The following is a 23983-nucleotide window of genomic DNA, read 5'->3' as shown; positions in this document are numbered from 1 at the left end:
ACAAGTGCCATGTAACCAAATAAAGAAACTCTCAACTTCTCAACTTCATTTTTTTTTCACATCTTATTTATTTATTTATATTTATCTATTTATCTATTTATTTATTTGTCTTTTTGCTGTTTCGTGGGCCGCTCTCGCGGCATATAGAGGTTCCCAGGCTAGGGGTCGAATCGGAGCTATAGCTGCCAGTCTATGCCAGAGCCACAGCAACGCAGGATCCGAGCCGCATCTGCGACCTACACCACAGCTCACGGCAACGCCGGATCGTTAACCCACTGAGCAAGGGCAGGGATCGAACCTGCAACCTCATGGTTCCTAGTCGGATTCGTTAACCACTGCACCACGGCGGGAACTCCTATATTTATTTTTTTTATTACTCAAATGAATTTATCACATCTGTAGTTGTATAATGGTTGTAACAATCTGATTTCCCACCCCCAAACTGTCTCCTCCAGAGACCATAAGTTTTTCAATGTCTGTGAGTCAGCATCTGTTCAAAGTTCAGTCTGTCCTTTTTTCAGATTCCACATGTCAGTGAAAGTTGATGTTGGTGTCTCATTGTATGGCTGACTTCACTTAGCATGATAGTTTCTAGGTCCATCCATGTTGCAAAAAAAGCTGATATTTCATTCTTTTTAATGGCTGAGTAATGTTGCATTGTGTATATGTACCACATCTTCTGGATCCACTCCTCTTTCGATGGACATTTAGGTTGTTTCCATGTCTTGGCTATTGCAAATAGTGTTGCAATGAACTCTGGAGTACATGTGTCTTTGCGAGTCGTGGTTTTCTCTGGGTAGATGCCCAGGAGTGGGATTGCTGGATCAAATGGTAGTTCTATGTTTAGTTTTCTGAGGAATCTCCATACTGCTTTCCACAGTGGTTGCACCAATTTACATCCCACCAACAGTGTACTAGGGTTCCTTTGTCTCCACACCCTCTCCAGCACTTATTGTTTGTAGACTTTTGGATGATGGCCATCCTGGCTGGTGTCAGGTGGTACCTCAGAGTGGTTTTGATTTGCATCTCTCTAATAATGAGTGATGTTGAACATCTTTTCATGTGTTTCTTGGCCATCTGTATGTCTTCTTTGGAGAACTGTCTGTTTAGATCTTCTGCCCATTTTTGGATGGGGTGGTTTTTTTTTTGGTATGGAGCTGCAGAAGTTGTTTATAAATTTTGGAGATTAGTCCCTTGTCAGTCAATTCACTTGCAAAGATTTTCTCCCATTCTGTGGGTTGTCTTTTTGTGTTGTTTAGGGTTTCCTTTGCTGTGCAGAAACTTTGAAGTTTGATTAGGTCCCATTTGTTTATTTTTGTTTTTGTTGTCAATACTCTGATAGGTGGATCTGAGACGATGTTGATGTCGTTTATGTCAGAGAGTGTTTGGCCTATGTCTTCCTCTAGGAGTTTGAGAGTGTCTGGTCTTATATCTAGGCCTTTAATCCATTTTGAGTTTATTTTTGTGTATGGTGTTAGGGAGTGTTCTAATTTCATTCTTTTCCATGTGGCTGTCCAGTTTTCCCAGCACCTCTCAACTTCATTCTTAATTAAGGAAAAGTAAATTAAAGAAACAGTAGGAGTTCCCGTCGTGGCGCAGTGGTTAACGAATCCGACTAGGAACCATGAGGTTGCAGGTTCGATCCCTGGCCTTGCTCAGTGGGTTAAGGATCCAGCATTGCCGTGAGCTGTGGTGTAGGTTGCAGACGTGGCTCGGATCCCACGTTGCTGTGGCTGTGGTGCAGCTACAGCTCCAATTGGACCCCTAGCCTGGGAACCTCCATATGCCACGAGAGCAGCCCAAGAAAAGGCAAAAAGATGAAAGAAAGAAAGAAAGAAAGAGTAAAATACCCAATTAACAAATAACAGTAAGGGGAGTTCCTGTCGTAGCTCAGTGGTTAGTGAACCCAACTAGCATCCATGAGGACGCGGGTTCAATCCCTGGCTTTGCTCAGCAGATTAAGGATTTGGCATTGCCTTGAGCTGTGGTATAGGTCGCATATGCCACAGTGTGGGCCTAAAAAGACCAAAAAACAAAACAAAACAAAATAAAAGAACCCAATAATAGGAACGACTGACAGCTTCAATGTTGGCCTCAGTATATGCACACATACAACCATACTCATATACTTTTGTGGAAGGGTGACATAGGCATGCTTTTTATTTATTTATTTATTTTTGCTTTTTAGGGCCACACCTGTGGCATATGGAGGTTCCCAGGCTAGGGGTCGAATCGGAGCTGTAGCCACCAGCCTATGCCAGAGCCACAGCAACACCAGATCCAAGCTGCATCTGTGACCTACACCACAGTTCATGGCAATGCCAGATCCTTAACCCACTGAGTGAGGCCACGGATCGGACCCATAACCTTGTGGTTCCTAGTCAGATTCGCTTCTGCTGTGCCACGATGCACATTTTTCTAACGGTGTGTACCAGTGCTTTTAATGTGATTCCCTTTGACCTAGCAACTCCCCCATTCGGAACATAGCATGTTGAAATTCTCCCACATGGGTATGGAGATATACATGCAAAGATGTTTATTGAAGTGTGTTTGTTGTTGTAGTATGAGAACAATGTGGTAACTGTCCAAATGTCCGTGACTGGGAGTTGGTTAGATAAAATGTGGGTCATTGCAATGTAGAATACTGGCCAACACTTGGAGAGGAAGTCACTGTATGCATACTGGCCTGAGCTATGTACCACCTATCGTGGGGGGAGAAAGGCAGATTACAAAATGGCATACCTAGTGCAATTCTATCTTTGTAAATAAGAAGCTTTTGTAGTTTTCTTCTGGCACAGCAGTTTAAGGATCCAGCATTGTCACTGCAGTAACTTGGGTAGCTGCTGTGGCAAAGATTCAGTCCTTGCCCTGGGAACTTCCACATGCCCCAGGTGCAGCCAAAAAAAAAAAAAAAAAAGAAAGTTTTTGTGTGCATGTAAAACTGAAATAGGCTATATGCTTCATTTTTAATTTTTTTTATATATAATGACTTTTATTTTTTTATTATAGTTGGTTTACAGGGGTTTTTTTTACTTTTTTATTTTACTTTTTTATATAATGATTTTCGTATGCTTCGTTTTAACCAGAGCAAGCAAAGGGGAGCTGGGCAGGCAGAGTCACAGTTCCCTACAATGCAGGGAAAACTAAGGCCACACTATCCAGAACAGAAGCTGTTAGTCACCTATGGCTATTTAAATGGAAACTAACTAAGGAGTTCCCATTGGGGCTGAGTGGTAATAAACCTGACTAGTATCCATGGGGTTGCAGGTTCAATCCCTGCCCTTACTCCGGCATTGCCCTGAACTGTGGTGTAGGTCGCAGACTCAGATCCCACATGGCTGTGGCTATGGTGTAGACTGGCAGCAACAGTTCCGATTTGACCCCTAGCCTGGAAACTTCCGTATGCCACGGGTTCGGCCCTAAAATCAAAAGAAAAAGAAAAAATTAAGTAAAATAAAAATTTAAATTCAGGTCCTGTGTCGCATAGTCCCATTTCAGATGCTGAATAGCCACATGTGGCTAGTGGCTCTGTTGGACAGTAAAGATGTAGACCAGTTCCATGATCGCAGAGTTCTCTTAGCCCTGCTCTAAGGGATGCAAGGTGTCCGATGTCAGGCTGAGTGCAGGCGGAGTTCCTGGAACTGACCTTCAGGAAGAAAATCAGTCTGGGCTTCTCATTGCTGAGATTGTGGAACAAGCTCCCTAACATAGGGCTATCCAGCATGTGCTTGAAATCTTCCTACGATGGGTAATGGAGAGCCCTCCCCCCTCCGCCCCTCATGTAGCATTCTGGAGAGAAAGAACAAAGAGCCAGGAGCTGAAGGCCTGTTTTCCACCCACTTCTCTGTTTCCTGGCTCTGCTGCCTTGGGCAGGATGCTAACCTAAGAGAGGTTTTCTTCTCTGTGAAATAGCAATAACTTCTTGTGTTAAATAAGATAAAATATGTAATAAGTATGGTACCTGACTCATAGAGGGTGCTCAGTAAATAGTATCATCGTTATTCTCTAAGCAAACAAAAAACATGTAAATCATATCATAGTGAGTGCTACAAAGAAGAGAATCATGTGCTCTGAGAGCATCAGGAAGGGATTTGACCTGTCAGGCAAGTCAGGAAAGATTGCAAGCAGGAGTTTGTTGACAAAGGCTGTTCCAAATGGAGGAACAGCAGGCTTCAAGGGCCATGTGGCAGGAAGGACTGAGTCCATTGGAGGAACGGAAAGATCAGTGGTGCAGTAAAGGGAGCAGGGGTGGGGGCAAACTTGGCCAAGAAGATTTTGTCCTTTATTCTAAGGTCAATGGGGAAGCCATTCAAAGGTGTGAAATAAAGGAATGGTGTCAGATTTGTGTGTTTCAAGACCACACTGGCTATAGGGTGAAAACAAACCAGAGAGGACCAGGAACAGAACCTGGGAGACTACTGCAGTGGTCCAGGCAAAATGGAGACAGAATTTAGGAATTTAAGGGAAATTTGGGAAGCAAAGTCAACAAAGCTTGGTGATAGACTGGACCTGAGAGGTGAGAGTAGGGAAAAGGGGTGTCAAGGATGATCCCCAGGTTTCTGGATTGTGCAGCTGAACTGCCGTTCACTGAGTCAGAGAAGCATGGGGAAGCAGCGGGTTTGAACATGCTGAGACTGAAATTCAAATGAACTCTTAAGTGGTTGCATAGGTCTAGAGCTTAAGAGCTCTGAGTGCAGAGATTTGGGAGTTCTTGCTTTGCTGCTGTGGCTTCTTTTGCTTACCATTCTGGGTTCTAACCACTAAACTCCTGTCCTGTCAGTGCTTGTCTTAAATTGTGGGTCAGTGGTCTGACTTAACGTAGGTTCGAGCAGGACTCAGATCTATAACCCAGGGTCTTTATTTCCCACTAACTGCCATCAAAATGGGTCTGCCTTTTCTAATACTTGGAACTGATTTTTTTTTTTCTTTCCAACCAAATTTGAACTCTTTGCTAAATGTTCTCTTGGTGGTTTTGGCTCATCCTTCCAAGCTTCCGAGATGATCTAGTAGGCTTTTGGTTCTGGTTCCCAAACAATTCACACCTATTGGGTTATTATTGGCACAGCAGACCAGGCTAATCAAGAAGTTTTCCACCTAGGACATACAGACCCTGGGGTGCAGGGAGGAAGTTCCTAGAACTTGCGCAAGAAAAAAAAACTACACCTCTTTTCAGTAACCCCTAAGTGAAATTTAGCATTTCCTCCAAGTAGGAACATGAGCAAAATCCCCAGTACTGTTGGCAGTACCTGTGACTTCTCACTAATAGACATCACAGTTATTTCCTATCCTACTACAGTTATAGAAATCTCAGAACATTGTTGCTCACTATTTGAAAAATGTCAATAATTATTGCACCTGCTGCTAGGTTTTGTTATTATACATATTTAAAAGAAGCACATTTGTTACTACATCATCATTTTAAAAAACATTGTGCTAAACCTTCTCAATTGATTTCTTTGATTACATATGTAATAACTTTTTAATGGGCTTTAAAGCATAATTGTGAGGAGGAATCAACAGACCTCTCTTGACTGCCAGAGGGGTCCATGGGTCAGACAGTGTTAAGCTCCCCCAGGCCTCCTGCAGGGTTCCCCACAGGCGGTGGCCTGGCTTGTCCAGAAACAGAACACTCTGCTAGACAAAACACGTAGTAGGAAATGGAATGGGGAGAAGAAGGAAAAAAGAAGGGAAGAAAGAAAAGAAATGGGCTAGGGAGGGTGCAGGAGGCAGATTTCACCAAAACCCAAAGAAATCACTCACGGCTGTGGAAAACTCAACCTTTATTATTACCTGCCTAGTGCAGGGGATTAAAATAGCATTGAGCTAGATCCATATATTAGTGTAAAAATCTGTGTCTCTCCCCCCAAAAAAATGTACAAACCCCAAGTGATTATAGAAAAACCAGTGTGGCGGCTATGATAGAGATTTCCAACCCCAGGGCCACAGGCTGTTGCTCTGTCTTTCCCCCTAATCCCGATACTTATTCCACATAAACATACAGGCTTAGAGAAGTTCTAGCTACAACACGGCAGGTGGGAAGTGGGGAGGCTGGGGGGTGGGGGTCAGGGATCACCCCCAGGTCCAGTGTTTTCAGAGGATGAAGTAGAGAGAGGCCAAAGCTGAGGGCAGTTCCAGGAGGAGGCACAAGGGAACCCCTTTCTCCCATTCTTGTCCTCCTCACTCCCCAAATTCTCAGCCAGTGGGGTCCAGTGTGTGACGGAGACAGAGAGGCTGGGTGGGGGGTGGGGGTGGCCACAGCCTTTTCTCCAGGAACCAGTGTTGTCCAGTGGGGCCCAGGTGCTCCTGTGGGCCAGGTCCAGTGTCTGCCCTATATTTTCCCTTCCCCTCCCCCAAGGGATGGCTAGAGGAGGTCAGAGAGGATCCCATCCACAGGGCCAGCTGGGTGGGCGGCAGGGGCTTCTAGGAAAGAAGCAGGAAGTGGGCATGAGAGCATGTCCGGGGAAGGGAGGGCGTCGGCTCCCTGGCAGGCCCAGCCCACCTGCAGCCACACTGCCTCTCCCAGAGGTGAAGGGCAGTCAGGAGGGGAATGGAGTGGAGGTGCTGTTAGGTCCTCTTGTCTAGTGCCGCTGGCCTCCCCTGAATCCTCCCTGTGGGAGGGACAGCTGGGTGTTGGGATTCACACTGTGTTGAGCGCATCTTCTGCCAGGAACCGATGCAGCTGGGAAAAGGGTGGTCGCTGCTCAGGCTCCCGGCTCCAGCACCGAAGCATCAGCTCATACAGGCCCAGGGGGCAGGCTGGGGGCCGGGACAGGTACACCTACATTGTAGCAGTGTGGATGAAAGGCAGGGAGCAAATATTCTTTAGTTCCCAAGATAACAGGCTCTGGCCCTCCCGGACCCCCGGCCTCATCTTCCCCCTTCTCTGCTCTGACCTGCCGGCCCTGATCCCGGAAGAACTCCCCCGCGTTCTCGATCACTTGCTCATCCGTGAGCTGCCCAAAGGGCTGGGCCCTGCAGAGCATCAGCACCTCCCACAGGGTCACCCCAAAGGCCCACACATCACTTGCGGTCGTGAACTTCCCCTGGTGCATGGATAAGGCAACAGAGACAGAGAAAGGCATCAGGCAACAGAGACTCCCCCCTCCCCAACCCAGCATCACCCACCCCCCGCCTTCCTCCCAGCCACGGCACTCCACTCTCCTTAGCTGGCCCTCTCCCACTAAGCCTGCTGCTCTTCTCTGGCTCTAGTCCTCACCGCTTCCCGTTTCTACCCATCCTTCCCCCATTTTCTGGTCCTGACTCCCAACTCATTGCCTTCTGTTTCTAGCCTCCTTATCTCTCTTGCTCTCTGCTGCCCTGACTCCATCTCTCACACTCACTCTTGTAAGACCTTTTCCCATCACACCATACCTCCCTGCTTTCTCCAGTCCCTTGACCTCCCTTATAGAGCATTGGTCCAAACCTTCACTTTAGAGATGAGGAAATGCAGTCCAGGGAAGGCAAGTGACTGAATGAGATCCCAGAGCTTTGAGTGGCAGCTAGTGTTCCCCTAACCTCCCCTCCCTGCCTGCCTGTGGCAGGGCCTCTCACCATGAGGATACACTCCCAGGCCATCCACCGGATGGGCAGCACCGCCCGGCCCTGCACGCGGTAATAATCCCCAGCATAGAGGTTCCGGCTCATGCCAAAGTCGGCAATTTTGATGGTGAAATTTTCCCCGACCAGACAGTTCCTTGTGGCCAGGTCCCGATGCACAAAGTTGAGTGTGGCCAGATAGCGCATGCCCGAGGCGATCTGGGCCGCCACATGCAGCAGCATGGGATAGCTGAGTATGGGAGCAACAACAGAAGGTCACTGGGGCAGCCCTAGACTCGTCCCCACCTCACAGATTCCTGGGAGATGAAGGCAAGCCCTCTCCCCAGGACCAGGTTACCCCTCCTCCTGGTGTGAAAATGGAAAGCCCAAGTTGGAGCCAGTGGGTAAGTGCCCACTCAACCTTTCTTCAGCTCATCTAACCCCAGAGAGCTGCTGCTTTGTTATGCTCTGCACCGTGGACTCAGGGGCAGCAAGGTGAGAGGGCACAGGGAAGTCCCGACATGTCCAAGTCCTCTCACCACCCTCACTGTTGTCACCTTGGGCTTCCTTCCCCTGGAGTTCTAGATGAACATGGCCACTTGTGGCTCATCCCAGCCCCCCTCCTGGGGCCTCTTCCTGCCTGCCCACCCCGTGGTCCCCCTTCCCTCCTTGAGTACCTGATGGTGGGCCCCTGGGCTGCCTCCCCATCCCCGGCCCCCTCCGCCGCCTTGTCCTCTAGCTGGTGGGCACTGAGGAACTGGTTGAGGTCGCCATTCTCCATGTAATCCGTAATCATGCAGAGAGGGTCATCCTGCACACACACGCCCAGGAGCCGGATGATGTTTGGGTCCTTTAGCCTCGACATGATCTTCACCTCTTTCAGGAAATCATTCCTGGAGAAACAGGGAAGAGGTGGCGGGATGCCGAGCGGCAGACCTGCGGCTTCCCTCCTGCCCCTGAGGTCCAGCACTCACCCCCGTGTGCACACAGACTCACTAGTCCCCAGACACTCCCCCTCTGTTGGTTTCCATCATGCGTCTCTCTAGATCGCTCCCCGCTCTTTACAGCCTCCCCTTCCTTCTTCCAGACACCACCCCGGTCCTCACCTGGCATTCTTGGTGGCATCTGGCCGTAGAATCTTGACAGCTACCAGCAAGGGCTGTCCCTTGCGCACACTGAGAGGGAAATCAAGACTGACCAGATCTTGAGGGCTCTCTACCTCACACAGATGCACCTGGAGAAAGAAGGTGATTTGCTAGGGGGTGACAAGGTTCACTGTGGTGACAGGGTAAGTTGGGATAACAGTCACAGATGACAGGTTCCTGCCCAAGAGGGATGTGTGGGCATGGCGTCAGAGCCCCAGGTAGAGACAGACACGACTGACAGCCAGGCGGGAATCCTACTTACCTCCCCAAACTGGCCCTCGCCAAGCTTCTCCTTAAAACGGAGCCTCGACCGAGGGAAATCCACTCTGGGGGGACCATCCCCAGCTGCCCCTGGGGGCAGTGCAGGCACAGCATAGGTGTTGCCCCCCGTGACACCCTGCAGGGTGACAATGTCAGCCTCGGCATAATGGGGGACGCTGTTCTGGGGAGGTGGGGGCAGAAGCGGGGCGCCCGGCTTCTCAGGCTCCATATAGTCCCCACTGTAGGCTAGAGGGGTGAGGGGGAAAGAAGACAGGACAAGGCATCAGGAACAGCCCCTGAGAGACACAGTTCTCCACACCCCTGCCTCCCAGAGGCCCCCGTCTCCCAGGTGGGCAAGAAGCCAGGTCTACCTTCCATCCTCTTGGTTTTCCGCCCAGCAGCCTCAAACAGAGGAGGCGCTGCCATGGGACAAGAGTGAGCATTACAGAGCTTTCATGGAGCCAGAGCTTTGCACATGGCTGATGTCATAAAATCTTATTCTCTAAGGATCCCAGCACAGTCCAAGACCATGAAGAAAGTCTCGGCTGGAAGTGGAATTCCTCAACTCTCCATCAGAAGAAGGATGGTCCTAGCCATCCTCTGTTTCCAAACCCTTGTCCAGCCCCTCCCATTTACACAGCTCTTCTGCCCACGCCCCCCGCCATGGTTATTACCCAAACGCCCCCTGACCCAACACACCAAGCTCCAAGACAGGCAGAGACAGGAGCACACAGAGCAGAGAGGGGGAGGAGAACAGTTCCTCACAGCCTGCACAACAAGGAGTCTACAGACAGGAGAGGAAGCAGAGCTGTCCCCTCAGTCCTGGGGACAGGGCGACAATAAGAAGGCAACATGGAGGAGAGGAGGAGCAGACAGGAAGGGCAGGGGCATGAGCGGAGAGAACACACATGGGGGAGAGGCCCTCCCTGCAGCTCTAGAGAGAGGGGTGAGTGAAGAGAGGGTTACAGAAGAGCCTGGAGCCACCACAGCAACCTCCTCGCTGGCTCTGGAGAGCTAAAGAGATGCGGTGGGACAGGAGGAGGGGCGACAGAGCCGAGAACCAGGGTGCTTTCTCCTCCGCAGCACAAGGGGGAGGCCTTAAAAAGGAGCAAGCGGCAGCAGAGGAGAGCTAAGGGCACAAGAGCTTCCTCAGGAGCTCAGGAGAGCAAAAGAGGCCACAGTAGGGAGAGGAGGGAGTGCAAGGTATGAGGGCTTTCCCTGCCCCAGTGTGGGGAGTCTGGCAGAGCCTGGGGCAGAGGGGCTTACCCTGGGTGTTGGTGGGTTTGGCCCAGGCGGGTGTGGGGGGGCCCGGGCCTCGAGGGGGGCGGGCGTAAGTGGCCAGAAGGAGACGGTAGGCTGGATTGGAGAGCAGCAACGCTGTCGGGAGAAGGAGGAGGGGAAACACGGGGAAGGGATGAGACTCAAAGGCTAGACAGACAGGGAGACACAGAACAGGGCAAGACTGGAGCTGATGAGAATGGATGTACTAACAGCAGGGATAAAACGAGGATCTGGAAAGTGCTGAATAACCGGATAGGCAGGTGATGGTGGATTATGAATGGTTGGATGGCTGGATGGATAAATGGAAAATGGATGGATGGATGGACAAATGGATAGATACAGATGGATGGATAATGACTGCGTGGATAGATGATGGAGGGGAAAACACATGATGGGTGGACAAATGGATGAGTATAGATGAATGATGAATGGATATATATGTACATAAGAAAATGGACAGATGGATGGAGTGAACACGGTGAGTCTAGGAGAAAGGAGACGAGCCAGGAAGACACAATGAGAGGGCACAACAGAGAAGAGAGAAGGATGTGTGGGGAGCACAGAAACAGGATGAGCCCACTGGAGATTGTGATGGGATGACATGATTATGTGGGAAATTCCTGAGATTTTATGGTGGAGACATGGAGTAATATAGAGGGCCACGACCAGAGACACAGAAATAAGAACATGAGGAAGACAGGCAAAGAAAGGCAGGGGAAAGGAGAGGGGAAAGGATACACTAAGACAGGCAGAGGAAGGAGGTGGTGGGACTGGAACATGGCGGGTCTTACCAGAGCTGTTGGGGACACTGGGAGCAGAGTGGGGTGGATTCCCACGCGGCCGAGGCTCCTGGTAAGGGGGTGGCTCTCGAGAGCCTGGGCGGTTGTTGATGAGGATGGTGTCCCCAGGGACAGAGAGATGAACCGTCAGCTCCTCTTCCAATACCCGACGCTCGGCCTTGTTGTGGAGAATGGGAAACGCGATGTAAGCTACTGCTTAGCACACACCTCCCAGCTCTTCGTTAACTTCTGTACCTGTGTCCCCTCCTTCAGTCCTCATAACTGTCCTAGAGTTGCATCTACTTTTAACTCTATCTCAGAGGTAAAGGAACACAGGCTCTAGAGCATTGAAGTGAGTTCCCTGATGTCTCACAAGGGGATTCCAACCCAGATCCTACCAGTCTATATAACTATCAACCTGAAGGCAGTAGTCCACCACCACTGGACTCCTGCCTGAAAGATGTGGGCTTGGGCTCTGCCGGACTTCTCCCGCTTGCTCCTCTAGCTCCACTTGTTACTTTTTCCCACCTGGCTTTGGCCCCAAAAGTTTGACTGACGTGGACTGCCTCATGGGCTGGCTCTGGGTTGGCCAGACAGGACCCCCAGCAGGAGTTGGGAGGGCAGGCAGGAAGTGAGGTCAAGGTATTTATTCTCACAGCCCCACCCTGAGGGATGGATGGACTCAGGTGAGCTGCATCCCTGAACCAGAGTCCACTGCCCCTCCCAGGCCCTCTTCACATACCTAGCTCCTCCTGGGTTCCGGTACCTGCCTCTCACCATGCAGGCCAGGGATGGTAGCAGCTCTGTGGTGACCAGGGCTGTAGAAGCGCACTCCTCATGATTTCCATACACCCTGCCCACACCTTTGTACACGGTCTCTTTACTGAGCCCCCCTTTAATTATTCCCATCGGACTGTGCTCTGTGGCCCCTTATGGACCCTAACTAACGCAGGAGTCCCCACACAGGTGGGCCTCGCTCTCCATACCCACATCCTTCCCAGCCCTCCCCAAGCTGCCCCATCCCCAGCAGCCCCAGGGTGCCCACCCCACACCACGCACCTTGCTGAGGAGCCTGCGCCAGTGCAGCCGCCACAGCATGAGGGCGATGATGAGCAACAGCAGCAGGATGATGGCCACGAGGCAGCCGATGAGGATGGCAGTTGGGCTTCCCTCAGCCTTGGCCACGGGCTGCTGGCCCCTGGGCTCAAGCTCTGGCAGAGGCAAAAGGGTCAGGACCACAGGAGGCTTCCTACGTAGCCATGGGGGGCCAGGGAAGACTGGGGGTGCAGGACCCACCCAGCCAGAGGGGGCCCTCGGGCGCCTCACCCAAGCTGCTGAAGTTGGTGGGAGGTGGGCCAGGTGGCCACCAGGGGGCTGGTGGGTAGGTGCCCCCCAGAGCCAGGGAGGAGTCATTCACAACATCTGAGGAGAAGGAAGAAAAAAGAGAAGAGGGAGTCACATAGGAAGAGACAACCAAAGGGATACACATACACGGGACCGAGGGAATTCTATTATTCTCGGTGAGGAGAATTCTAGGAGCAGGGCTGATACTCAGTATATGTCCCAACCAGCCAGAATGGGTGGTGGAAACAGGATCCTGGAAGGTCCTGGTGGGTTGTGGCTATGGTGGATGTTTACCTTTTAGTTGCTGGATCATAGGGAGAGGCAGGACCCCTGGGGAGAGCCCAGGGTGGGGACTCTGGGTTTCAGGAGGCTTAGAGAAGAGACTGTTTCTCAACCAGCATGAAATATTTCAGTATTTTAACAACCTCACTGTCATTCTGCTCAATGTCAGTCACGAGTGACAGGCTCATAAAGGAAAGACCGAGATGGGTGGGCAAGAGGGAAGGGTTCAGGTTATCTGGGGCACCCCTGCTTGGAAAGTCTCCTGAGTGACGGACAGGAGTGGATATTTGGGGGCACTACGGGTTGGTAGTCCCAGAGGCTGGGAACAGGCCAGAGACCAGGGGCTTACCAGAGATGAAGGAGATTTCACTGAAGAGTAACCACGGCCCAGCAAAGAGGAAGCGGCACTGAAGAAAGCGGCCCACACGGCCGCCCAGGGGCACCGACACAGCCCGGGCTCTGGGGTCCCCCAGGCTGCCCCCTAGGGCGTGGCGCACAGGTTCCCCCTCCCAGGCCATGGCAGGGCCCCGCTTGAAGCGACACTCAACCCCACCAGGCAGGCGAGCTCCCAAGGTGTGCATGTTGTTACAGTGGACCTGGAGGGGAAGGAGGAGGGACACGAGGTCAAGGCCAGGAGAGTCCAGGCAGCAGCCCAGGGCACCCACCCGGGTCTCAGAGCCCTCCCTGGGAGCTGGACGAACTAACCTGCATGGCCTGGAAGGCCCTCAGTCGGTCAAACTCAAACTCCATCTCCACATAGCCGCTGGGGAAGCTGTGATTGCTCCATCCCACGTAGTCATAGCCTGGCCAGACCCGCAGCTCCTGGCTCTTCCTAAAGTCATCTAGCCCCACCACACCATCTGCCAGCTGGCCTAGACCTCCATACTGCAGCCTGGAGAGGAGGGAGTAGAGGAAGAGGAGGTTGGAAGAGAAGCAAGTGTCACCCATCTGGGTGCTCTACAACCCTGCGCCAGTGGCCTGGCTGGCAACCCCACTCCCAGCCCAACCTCACGCAGCTCCGTTTCCCCCACCCAGGACCGTCCAGGGCACCTTGCAGTCACATGCTGCGCAAAGGCACTGCCTCCAAGGGGCACCACTCAACCTATGGCGTGTGTGTTTATCGTGACAATTTCCAACAGATAAAAGTGTCTTAGCAGAGGCAGGCCTTTTTCTAATTTGCACCAAGTGTCATATGAGATAGCAGTCGCCTTGCTGCCCCTCAATCCTGGTCCTGTCCTTTGAGGCCCCACCTAAGCCATCCCTCTCCACAGTTCTTCCCTCTCACTGCACAGATTACTAACCAACACCCCCGACTCCGTCCACCCTCCCATCCCAGGCTCCGTGTCCTGTGGGGCCCCTTCTTTCACCCGCCAACGGTGTGCGTGGTGTGTCCATCATAGGTGGAGTCGTTGAGGTGCACGGCCTCAGATAAGTACATCGTCTGCCCCACAGGGGCCGTGTAAGACAGGAGTCCATCTGGGGCAGGGGAAGGAGGGGTGTTAGGGGCACGGAGCCTCCATCCCCCACCCCTACATTGGGCCTGAATGGCTTTCAGGCCCCTTTCTCATATCCCTCCGTAGGCTGCTGGCACAGAGGAGGCAAGTCCCCTTGTTACTCAGAGTGATAGCTTCCCAACAGGAGAAGGAGGATCCTGAACGCCCCTCCCTGCTGTCCCCACTTCCCAGTCCCCAGGACAGGAAGGGATCCTCAGGGGTCTGAACAACTCACCCTTCCAGAGGCAGCCATAGAGCTCCACGCGCAGACAGACACTCATGACTCGGTCCGCCCGGGGATAGAAGCGAACCATTCGGGCCACCATGGGGGGTCCAAGGTCCTTCAGCACCACTCCCCCAGGATCCTCATTACCTAAGATCACCTGTGGAGCAGGATGCAGGAAGTGGATGGGTGGAGGGGGCTCCGAATAGGATCTAACTTCCCAGCCCCTAGCTGCTCCCTAGGCCACAAAGAGATGCAGGAAAGGTGGCACTGAGTACCCAGGGCTGTGCGGTACAGGCAGGCATTTGTATGCCAAAGGGCTGCAGCAAAGCCCTCTGACTCCTCTCTCAGCCTGATGGTCTGTCCTGACCTCCAGCATTAGCTCTCCTACCCCTTGCCTGGCTCCACCCACTTGTCTCTAAGCTATTCATTCCCCTGTTCCCAGATTCGATTCTGCCCAGTCCCTCTAGGCTCTGCACCTCTGCTCTGGGTTCCCCTCTTCCTTCACCCTGATCCCTCTGTTCACTCAGCAGATGCTGGCTGAGCACCCACTCTGCCCAGGCAGGCACATTTTCGGTGGTGAGCATTAGTCCCTCCAGTGGGACTGAGAGTCCGGTAGGAGAAACAAGAGGCAGCATGTGGGGCCAGAGCAGCGGGAAGTGGGGAGTCAGAAAAGGTTTCCTGAGGAGGTGACATCTTGGGGGAGAATTGAATGGAGAGAGGAAGCGCCTGTGGACAGCTAGGGGAGGAGCTTTCCAGGCACCAAGAACAGCAAGTGAAAGTGTCTGGAGCCCTAGCTTATTCCAGGAACAGTGAGAAAAGCAGCATGGCTCCGGTTAGAGTGAGAGGAGTAAGGGAAGTGGACAGGAGCCAACACAAGCTAAGCCTCTGTACTGAGGAAGGAGCTCAGCTTTTGTTCTGGCAGCAAGGAAAGCCAGCAGAGGGCTGTGAGCCAGGTGTGAGGCATCAGATTTGCATTTTCTCCAGTACCCTGGATATAGCCTCCAGGTGGAGATTTAACTTCAGGAGAGAAAGAAGCTAGGGAGTTCCCATTGTGGCTCAGTGGTAACGAACCCGACTAGGATCCATGAAGATGCAGGTTCAATCCTTGGCCTCGCTCAGCGGGTTAAGAATCCAGCGTTGCCGTGAGCTGTGGTGTAGGTCGCAGATATGGCTTGGATCTCGTGTTGCTGTGGCTATGGTGTAGGCTAGCAGCTACAGCTCCAATTCATCCCCTAGCCTGGGAAGTTCCATATGCTGTGGGTTTGGCCCTAAAAAGACCAAAAAAAAAAAAAAAAAAAGGAAAGAAAGAAAGAAACTGGGAGAACAGTTTGGTGACTGTTGCACTGATCTAAGCTGGTGGGGACCCAGCCTAGGGCCATAGAGGTGGAAGTGGTAAGAAGTGGTTGGATTCAGGAAACATCATGGAGCTAGAACAGCCTGGCCTTGCTAAATTACGCTAAATAATGCTTTGGAAGTAGAAGGTAAGAGGAAAAAAAGGAATCAAGGATATCATCTTAGCTTTGGCCTAAGCAACTGGACATACGGCAGTACCACTTGCTGGGGAATGCTGGGGGAGGAGCAGGTTTAGGGTGGGAATGGGACTCAAGTTCAGCTTGAGAAGTTTATGGAAGTTTGAGATGCCCATTAGACATCTAGGTGGAGAGTGGTCAGGTCTGCAACACTAGCTGGAGCTCAGGGGGGTGCCTGGGCTGGAGAGGGGAGACATTACGAGTCATCAGTGCATAGGCAGTACAGCTGGAGGGGAGAGCAGAGCCAGCCTTCCCTGGGCGCTGCCCCTGCCAGCCTTACCTCCTGGCCCCAGCGGTCCCTCCAGTCCATCCAGCGGAGGCCGTCTCGGGAATAACGCAGCCGGTAGCTGGGGGAGAATTCCTTGCCCAGGCCCCCCGCGTGCCTCCCCTGGGTGCCCACCAGCGCCACCAGGTGCAGCCGCCGCAAGTCCACCTGCAGGTATTCCTCCTCCTTGGGAAACACCGGCCCTGCAGGGCACCATGCTCCATCTCCGTCACTGCTTTCCAGCCTGGGAGGAGGCAGGAGGTCACAGGGAACATCTGGCCTGAGGTCTGCCTCAGTCTCCAGTATTTAAAGTCCCTTGCCCCCGCCCAGTACTGTGGGGGTTTTATTGGCATTGGCCCTCTCATAAGCCTCTTGGCTTGGGCAGAGAGTTGGAAGGGTGAGTGGAGGCCCCAGGTGCTCCCTCTGGGGCAGCCCCAGGTATGCCAGATACCTGCTGTGGCGAGCCGCAGTGGAGTCTGACCAGGAGCTGGAGGCAGAGATGTCACCATCCGGGATGGTCCGGTCCTGCATGCCCAAGGCATAGCGGCACTTGGCTGGGTGAACACAGGCATACAGAGGGTCATGGCTCCCGACTCAGTCTCCCAGGCCCCATCCCTCAGGGACCCAAGAGCCAGTCTCCTCACCAGGGTCAAAATGTCCCTTCATGTCAGCATCTCCCGTTGCCACCAAGAGCAGCAGCAGTAGCAGTAGAGATGAGAGGGCCCTTGGCCCCATAGCTCCTATTCCCTCGGGCCTAAGGGGGTGGGGGCAGCATCTCTGCAGGGAACATAACGGGTATTGGGGGGGGTAAGTTAAAGGGCAGTCAGGGAAACTGAGTCACAGCCAACAAGAGACAAATAGAATGGGCTGCTTCGGGATAATTGCAGTGAAATGACAACTGATAACAGTATCAGCTATATTTTTAGACTGTTTCCCATGTGCCAAAGACTGAGCTGAACTCTGGTCCCCTCCCCACCTAGGAACTTAATTCTAAGAGAAGTGGGGGAACCCAGCACCTTCCAATCTCAATGTTCTCTATAGCCCTTCTGGTTCATGACCCAGTAGCCTCAGTAACACCTGGGCACTTGGGAGAAATGCAGAATCTCAGGTCCCACCCTGGACCTGCTGAATCAGAATCTGCATTTTAACACAATCTCCAGGTTATCTGTGCCTATTAAAGCTTGAGAATCTTCACTGGTGCCCAGGCAGCTTGCCGCCCCTCCCTGCCCCACCTCCCCGCAAAACCATTCCAACGGCTAGTTTTTTTTGTTTTTTTTTTCTTTTTTTGCTACTTCTTTGGGCCGCTCCCGCGGCATATGGAGGTTCCCAGGCTAGGGGTCTAATCGGAGCTGTAGCCACCGGCCTACGCCAGAGCCACAGCAACTCGGGATCCGAGCTGCGTCTGCAACCTATACCACAGCTCACGGCAACGCCAGATCGTTAACCCACTGAGCAAGGTCAGTGATCGAACCCGCAACCTCATGGTTCCTAGTCAGATTCGTTAACCACTGCACCACGGCGGGAACTCCCAACGACTAGTTCTTATGAACCTAGGTATCTACCCTCCCCAGCCTCAGGAAAAGCAATCCTGACCAGTCCTCTTCCCAACAGAGGTCTTCACTGAGTCCTCCAGGCCCTGGAATCCTTGGGGACCCCTAGGGCCGCCCTTCACTCCCTTACCCCTTCTGTCATCAGGTCCAAAGCATCCCATCCCCTCTCCCTGCTATGCCTTCCCTTCCTAAGACCCTGCTATCCCCAGTTCCCAATTTCTGAAGAAAGAGCCCAAGGCTGAGGAAAAGGCTGAGTTGCCTTGGAGATGAGGGCGGGCCTAAAGACAGGGAAGCCAGGTCACCCCAGGAGGTAGGAGGAGTATGGGGGATACTCCCCCATCCTTTTGTCCTCCAGCTGCTCCCATAATGCTCCAGGGCAGGAATGTAAGAGGCAGCTGAGACCCCACAGCTCCAAAGCAGCAGCTGAGGGGGTTGACTGAGTTGTGGGGGGACCTGGGTATCAAAGGAGAGCTGGAATCAGAAGCATCATGTCTGGTCCCTTGGAAGTCCACGAGCAGGCACAGGGGAGCAGGCTGCCAGAGCCCCAGGCAGCCAGCCTGGGATTCCTGGGTGCTGCTCTCCACCCCCACCTCTCCCGGGAACAGCAGGGCCCTTGTTCCCCTGAGTAACCTTCATGCCTATCCCAGATGAGTCATCAGAGCCAGACAGAGCAAGAGGAGCCCGGGGCAGAGATACAAAGACAGGCAGAGGATAGAAGGCAGGGGGAGACAGGGCAAGAAACACAAAGCAAGAGGTAAACAGAGCAGGCTTCTAAGCACAGGGCACAGAGCCAAGCAGAGAAATGCACAGAGAGACGTCTGGGGCAATCTGTTTTCTGACACCAAGTTACCCCATTTCTCTCCACTGGGTCAGAAACACCAACGACAGGCCCAGAAGACCTACTCTAACTCTGCTCCACTGCAACCAATTACAAGCCAGGGGCTGGAACACTCTGCCACAAGCTCTTAAGGGCTTCTCCTGCCCCCACTCCCCAACCCAGATGACACCCACACAGCTCTGTACACATCCCCACACTCTACACCCCACTCCCCCACACACACACTCAGCACTCATGGTCAGACACAAGAACTTCCAGAGCCAGTTGTAAACACTGGGGCTAGATGTAGCATTTGGGCATACACACACACACGTTTGTGTGCACGTGCAAATACACACAACCCTGCCTCACAGGCTTTCAGAGACAGACATTTACATGTGACATGCTCTTAAATCCATTACACATAGACAGACCCCCAGCCAGGGCAAACAGGCACTCACACACACATCAGCGCCATCCATACCTCAGCATTCTTTCAAGTTCAATCCCATCACTTAGTGAATAGCTATTTTCAGACACCTGTGAACATGAAATGACAGACATGCTCCTATGATCAGAGGACAGTGTGAGACACAGACACTCAGGTCCTCAGGCACAGGATCCTGAGAGAACCGGAGCCCATCCCCTATTAATCAAGGTGACCAAGCCAAAGGGAAGACAAAAGAGTAGGGAGAGGAAGGAAACTTGGGTGGCCTAGAGTGACAATAAGAAGAGCCATCTCTCTATTTTCCCAAATGCTCAGCTGTCACCTGTCTCCACTGTACCACTCAATTCTGGACACACCTGTGTGCCCTCGGCCACAGTGAGTCTGAGCACCAGACTCTGGCTGGGATGGAGGTGCTGAAATGTCCAGCCAGCAGGGGACCTGTGAGTGAAGACTGGAGAGGAGGTGGTGGAGGAGGGACACTGACGATGGCGCTCACTGGGCAATGACAGTAACTCCTGCTGGAACCAACTGACCATCCAGCGTGGGTAAGCAGCTGTCAATGGCAAATCAGGGCGTCATGTCCTCTTTCTGCTGGGCTGAGGCCAGGCTGCCCCGGTGGAAACGTAACAGTTAGCAGATGCCTGCAGGGACTGGCCAGGTGGGAGGGCAGACCCGCTTCTCCAGGAGGTCAGGAGATGATTCATTGGGAACACATATGAGCACCTGTCTTCTAGGGTTCATTTCCTCCATACCGGGTAAAGGGGGTCCTTCCTCAAGGCTAGAATACGCTTTCTCAGAGGTCAAGGGGTTCCCCTCATTTTCAGACAGTGAGCCAGAGCCTTGGGGAAGTGAATAGACACATACCGAGCGCTGGACAACCAAGTCCAGCCCGGGGAACATCCTGCCTCCCTGCCAGGCCCTCGTTTTTCGGCCACCTAGCGTCCCCGAGCCTGAGGCTGCTGCCCTCGCCCCTCCGCCCCGCAGGGGTCCTCCGGCCGCTCTCCCTACCTCTCATCGCTCTTCGCGGCAGACCCCAGCGTTGGACCCCGAGTGGGGCCTCCTCGGTGGCGGCGACGGGGCGCGGGGAGGGGGAGGCGGAGGGAGCCAAGAGCCGGGAGCGGGAGGCGCCGGCGGGGCTCGGGTGTCGGGAGGCGGCTCCCGAGAGCAGCTGTCGGGGGCCTGTTCCGGGGAGAGGAGCCAGGGCTGGGGCGGCTCAGGCCCAGGCGCCGCCTCCCCTTCCCCGCTCCCCCCTCCGCCTGCTCGCCGCGCGCCCGAGCCTCTGCCCTCCCTTCCCCCTCCCGGGCCGAGATGTCCCCGCTGCTCCCACGCCCAGCACCGCCCTCCGGGGCCCTGCGCTCCTCTCCGCCCCGCCCCGCCCACCCCGCATTCCCCCGCGCGCCCGGGACTCCCCCAGGTAACCGCGCTACGTGCCCATCCCCCTCCACTCACCCGCAGCCCACTCCCAGGATACCCACAAAGAAGAACTGGAGAAGCTGGGGCCCCAGGGACAAGCTGCGGACCCAGACCGCTCCCGGCCTCCCACACTCCCTGGCCCCATGAGGGGATGGCCCCCCTCCCTACTCCCGTTTTTTTTCTGGGCTCAGTTCCTGGAGAGGGAGGTGAAGGGGAGCAGCCCCAGGGCACAGGGAAGCAGCAGGTTCCCACAGGCCTGGTGCCCGGTCCAGCAGCAGGAGTTTGAATGGGGGAAGGGAGCAGGCCTCACCTGTCCAAGCAGGCCTCCTAGACCCACTCTTTATACACCGACTACCAAGCAAAATTTGCTTCTCTGGGGCACCCTCTGAGTCTCTGGTCCCCTACACTCCAACCCAGCCTAAGGGCCAGCCCCCTTTCTCCCAGCCTCTTCCTCTCCACTTGCACCCTCCAGTTGCTCCTCATAACTCCACAAAGCCCTCCCCAGCCCTCTCAAGGACCCTGGGGTCCAGACTCTCGGCCCCGGGGTTCTGTTGGGCTCCCTGCTGGAAGCCCAGGAGTCCTCCTCATGGCAGGCCTCCCCTGGGCCCAGCTTGGCCCTGGTGGGGTCGAAGGGTCGACTGCTGGCAAGGATAGGCTTGGACAAGGTGAGTGGTGGGGAGGAGGAGGATAGAGAGGCAAAGAGAAAATCACACACAGCCAAAAAGGAACCATACCAGAGACCCAGAGAAGATGGATGGAGAGACTGAGTAATGAAATCCAGTGGGAGATTGCAAGTCAAGCTGGGAGCTGCTGGGTGAGGTGAGCAGGACAGAAGAGCTGTGGTAGGAGGTATTCCACCCCACTCAGCCCTTCCTGGGCCCCACCACCTCTCTCCACACCTCACACCTGCCAGTCACCTACAGGGTAAGGTCTCACCCCACTGCAGATCTCTGCCCCCTTGCACCTCACAGCAGATAGATAAAAACTCACCCTACGTGCAGTCCCAGACAACAGTCCCAAGAAAAAACACTTAGTCCCAGACTAGTACACAAAAGCACTACCAGGAAGAGGCTGGCCCTTGGGAGAGGCCAAGGCACGTATGGGCACGAACTCCAACCCGCGGGTCAACACACAAACCCTAGGGCCCCATAACTGCTAAGGGGCTCACTAACAGCCCCGGGGCCATTCTGAGAATTGCCTCTTCCCATCGTTCCCTCCTACCAAACCCCCAGGGTTCCCCGCTGCACCTACCCCTCCGGAGACAATCGCTGGGAATCTGGGCCCGAAGAGGCAGGGCCCGGGGCGGAGCCAGGATGGGGGTGGGGCCAGGGTTTCCCAAGTAACCTCACCTGGGCGGACTCTCCGCCCCTCCTTCTAGGGGCTGTCCTCCGGGGGAGCTCCGGGCAGGCGGCCTGGCTGAGCTGCAGCCTGACCCCTCAGGGAAGCGGCAGTAGCCGCAGCCCCTCACACCCCAGTGGGACATACCACACCCCGGGCCCACGCTGACCCCGTCCAGGTGGCATGGCGGTGCCAGACAGAGGGGTCCACTGTGGAGAATAGAAGAAACCATAGAATCCTGAAACCTTTGCTCCCTTTTCTCCCCCAGGAGAAATTCCTAGTCGGTGATGCCCACCTCTTCCAAGCCTAGAGCTGGAGGAGTGTGAGGGATGCAGGGCTGGGGCCCAACGGAATCAAGTGACAGCAGAAAGGGGCTGGAGCCGGCTGGAATGCGAGGCTCTGAGCCGAGACTCTCAGGGGCCAGAGAGGGAAATACCAGCCGTCCAGAGTCCCCCAGAGTAGCACCAAAGATGGAGTGTATCCATCAACCCACCCATCCATGGCCCCCAGAGCCCATCCCACATCTCCTGAATCCCTCACAACTCCAGAAGCCTCCCCGTCCTCCTGAGCCCCCAAAGGACCCTCTACCTTTCCCACCGTCCATGTCTTCCCATTCTGGGCTTCCCTCCCCTTCAAGCCAATGGCTTCCTGCTGCCCAGGAAGGAGAGGAGGAGGAACAGATGAAAAAATGTGAGGAGAGGCACATTGAGGAGAGCAGTATCAGGCCTGCGACCACTTGGCCACTACGGGGAAGCCCAGTGGGACCAGTGAGAGACAATGAGCCAGAAGGGCCCCCACACAAGCTGCACTCCCCTTCCTGTGAGATACAGCTGCCTCTGGGGCAAGCAGGCTGGGTCAGCAGCTGGGGAGAGTGGGAATCCACTTGGGGGGGGTAAAGGGTGGACAAGGCGGTGGGTAGGAGTCAGGCCTGATGCCACCAAGTCCACGTGGAAAACTGAGGCCCAGGAGTGGGAGGAGGAGTAAGAGATGGTGCAGCACAGGGAGAAAGGTGAGAGTGAGCTCAGCTGTGGGCAGCCTGGGGCTGGAGGGAGATAGGCCTGTGGTCGTGGAACTCAGGTGGGACAAAAACTGCAGCTGAAGCGGAGGGGAACTGGGGACCAGAGAGGAAAGGGAGGATGGCGACAGAGGGGCGCACAGCAAAAGGTTGGTGCCCTGCAGTGTGGGGAGAAGGGCTGGGGGAGTGAGTGAGCTGCAGTGGAGACAGGAAAAGGGTGGGGGGGACACATGCCAAGGGGACAAAGGAGAGAAGGGGTTAGAATGAAACCCAGAGGAAGACAGGGGCACAGGGATTGAAATGAAGGGCCTGGGGAGAAGAGAAGGGAAGGGGCAACTGAGGGACAGACGGGTGGGTGGGGGGACAGAGGCCCCATTTCCAAAGATTGAAGCAGACCTGCTTCTGGATGGCAGGACACAGAGGCCCCAGACCTCCCCTTGGGAACATCCTAGCCTGCACCTCCTCTGCCACACCTCAGTGCCTTCTCTACTCCCCATCCTTCCTTTCCTCTCCGCGGCGGCAGCCCATCCACGCTCCTCTCCTCCCACCACACCTCCAGCCTGGACCACCTGGTCCCTCCCCGTGAAGGGAGGACCCAACTCCAGTCCTAACTCCTGCCCTCCCCATTCAGCTCCGACTTCCTCCCTCTCACCTCCAGCTTAGGGTTCTCCTGGGTCCCAGTCACCCCAGTCTCAGGCCTTTGGGGTTCCAGCTCTGGGGCCGCCAAGGCTGCCTGGCTTTGTCCGCCCATCGAGGGCCCCGGAGCAGCTGCCTGGGCCAGCTGCGGCTGGCTTCCACGACGTGACCATGGCAACCCAGCCAGCTCCCCAGGCCGAGCCTCCCGGCCCCCGCAGAGAGGGAGGGAGCAGCCAGGCCGGGGAGAAAGGGAGGGAAGGCGGAGGACTGAACCAAGGGTAGACCACAGACAAAGACCCCAGACAAAGGGAGATGAAGGGAGGGAGCGAGGGAGAAAGCGGCAGCGGCCGGCGGTGGCTGAGAGCTGAGGCAGCAGGCATTTGGTCCTGTTGAGGGGAAGATTCAGGCAGGAGAGACAGACACAAGGTGGGAGAGGAAGTTAACAGTGGTCCTTTGGAGGCCCCCTTCCTGAATCCCCAGCAATTTACTTCCTCCTTCAGGGTTTGCCCTCTGGGAGGACTAGAATTCCAGCGTCCCACTTGGCTGCCCTCAGAGTATTATGCGGTTAATGCCACCCCTCCCCCAGCCATACCAAAGCATAGCTGGTACCCAAGGCCAAAAGGCA

The 23983-nt window shown here is 54.4% G+C and overlaps 1 protein-coding gene across 10 annotated transcripts; it reads right to left on the bottom strand.

Moving 5' to 3' along the window:
• Positions 1-5763: 5763 nt before the first annotated feature.
• On the bottom strand, positions 5764-23534 carry DDR1 (discoidin domain receptor tyrosine kinase 1). 10 transcript variants are annotated; one of them, XM_047795168.1, is made up of 20 exons: positions 23375-23431; positions 19965-20135; positions 19313-19509; positions 16786-16918; positions 16593-16695; positions 16157-16385; positions 14357-14504; positions 13996-14104; positions 13334-13520; positions 12978-13224; positions 12329-12424; positions 12062-12213; positions 11015-11180; positions 10209-10319; positions 8944-9188; positions 8643-8770; positions 8214-8429; positions 7552-7786; positions 6894-7043; positions 5764-6778 (listed from the first exon to the last, which is right to left on the bottom strand). In XM_047795168.1, exons 2-20 carry the CDS (start codon positions 19969-19971, stop codon positions 6638-6640), a joined length of 3000 nt encoding a protein of 999 aa, XP_047651124.1. In that variant the 5' UTR covers positions 19972-20135; positions 23375-23431; the 3' UTR covers positions 5764-6637. The 10 variants fall into 10 exon arrangements, with proteins under 10 accessions (XP_047651124.1, XP_047651123.1, XP_047651125.1 ...); XM_047795167.1 differs by lacking the exon at positions 23375-23431 and adding an exon at positions 21621-21674; XM_047795169.1 differs by lacking the exons at positions 19313-19509; positions 19965-20135 and having other exon boundaries at positions 23375-23534.
• Positions 23535-23983: the final 449 nt, after the last annotated feature.

This window comes from Phacochoerus africanus, chromosome 9 (genome assembly GCF_016906955.1).
Source record: "Phacochoerus africanus isolate WHEZ1 chromosome 9, ROS_Pafr_v1, whole genome shotgun sequence".
In the NCBI taxonomy this organism is placed as follows: Eukaryota; Metazoa; Chordata; class Mammalia; order Artiodactyla; family Suidae; genus Phacochoerus; species Phacochoerus africanus.
The sequence above is the reverse complement of the archived record's forward strand: the minus strand, read 5'-3'. Positions and strand labels throughout refer to the sequence as shown.

Coding starts and splice junctions, on each gene's coding strand:
- DDR1 (XM_047795168.1), bottom strand. Junction 16,919..19,312: donor CTGTGGCCGAGGGCACACAG/GTGTGTCCAGAA, acceptor TGTTCCCTGCAG/AGATGCTGCCCCCACCCCCT. Junction 14,505..16,156: donor GGGACCGCTGGGGCCAGGAG/GTAAGGCTGGCA, acceptor CCTGCTCCACAG/GTGATCTTAGGTAATGAGGA.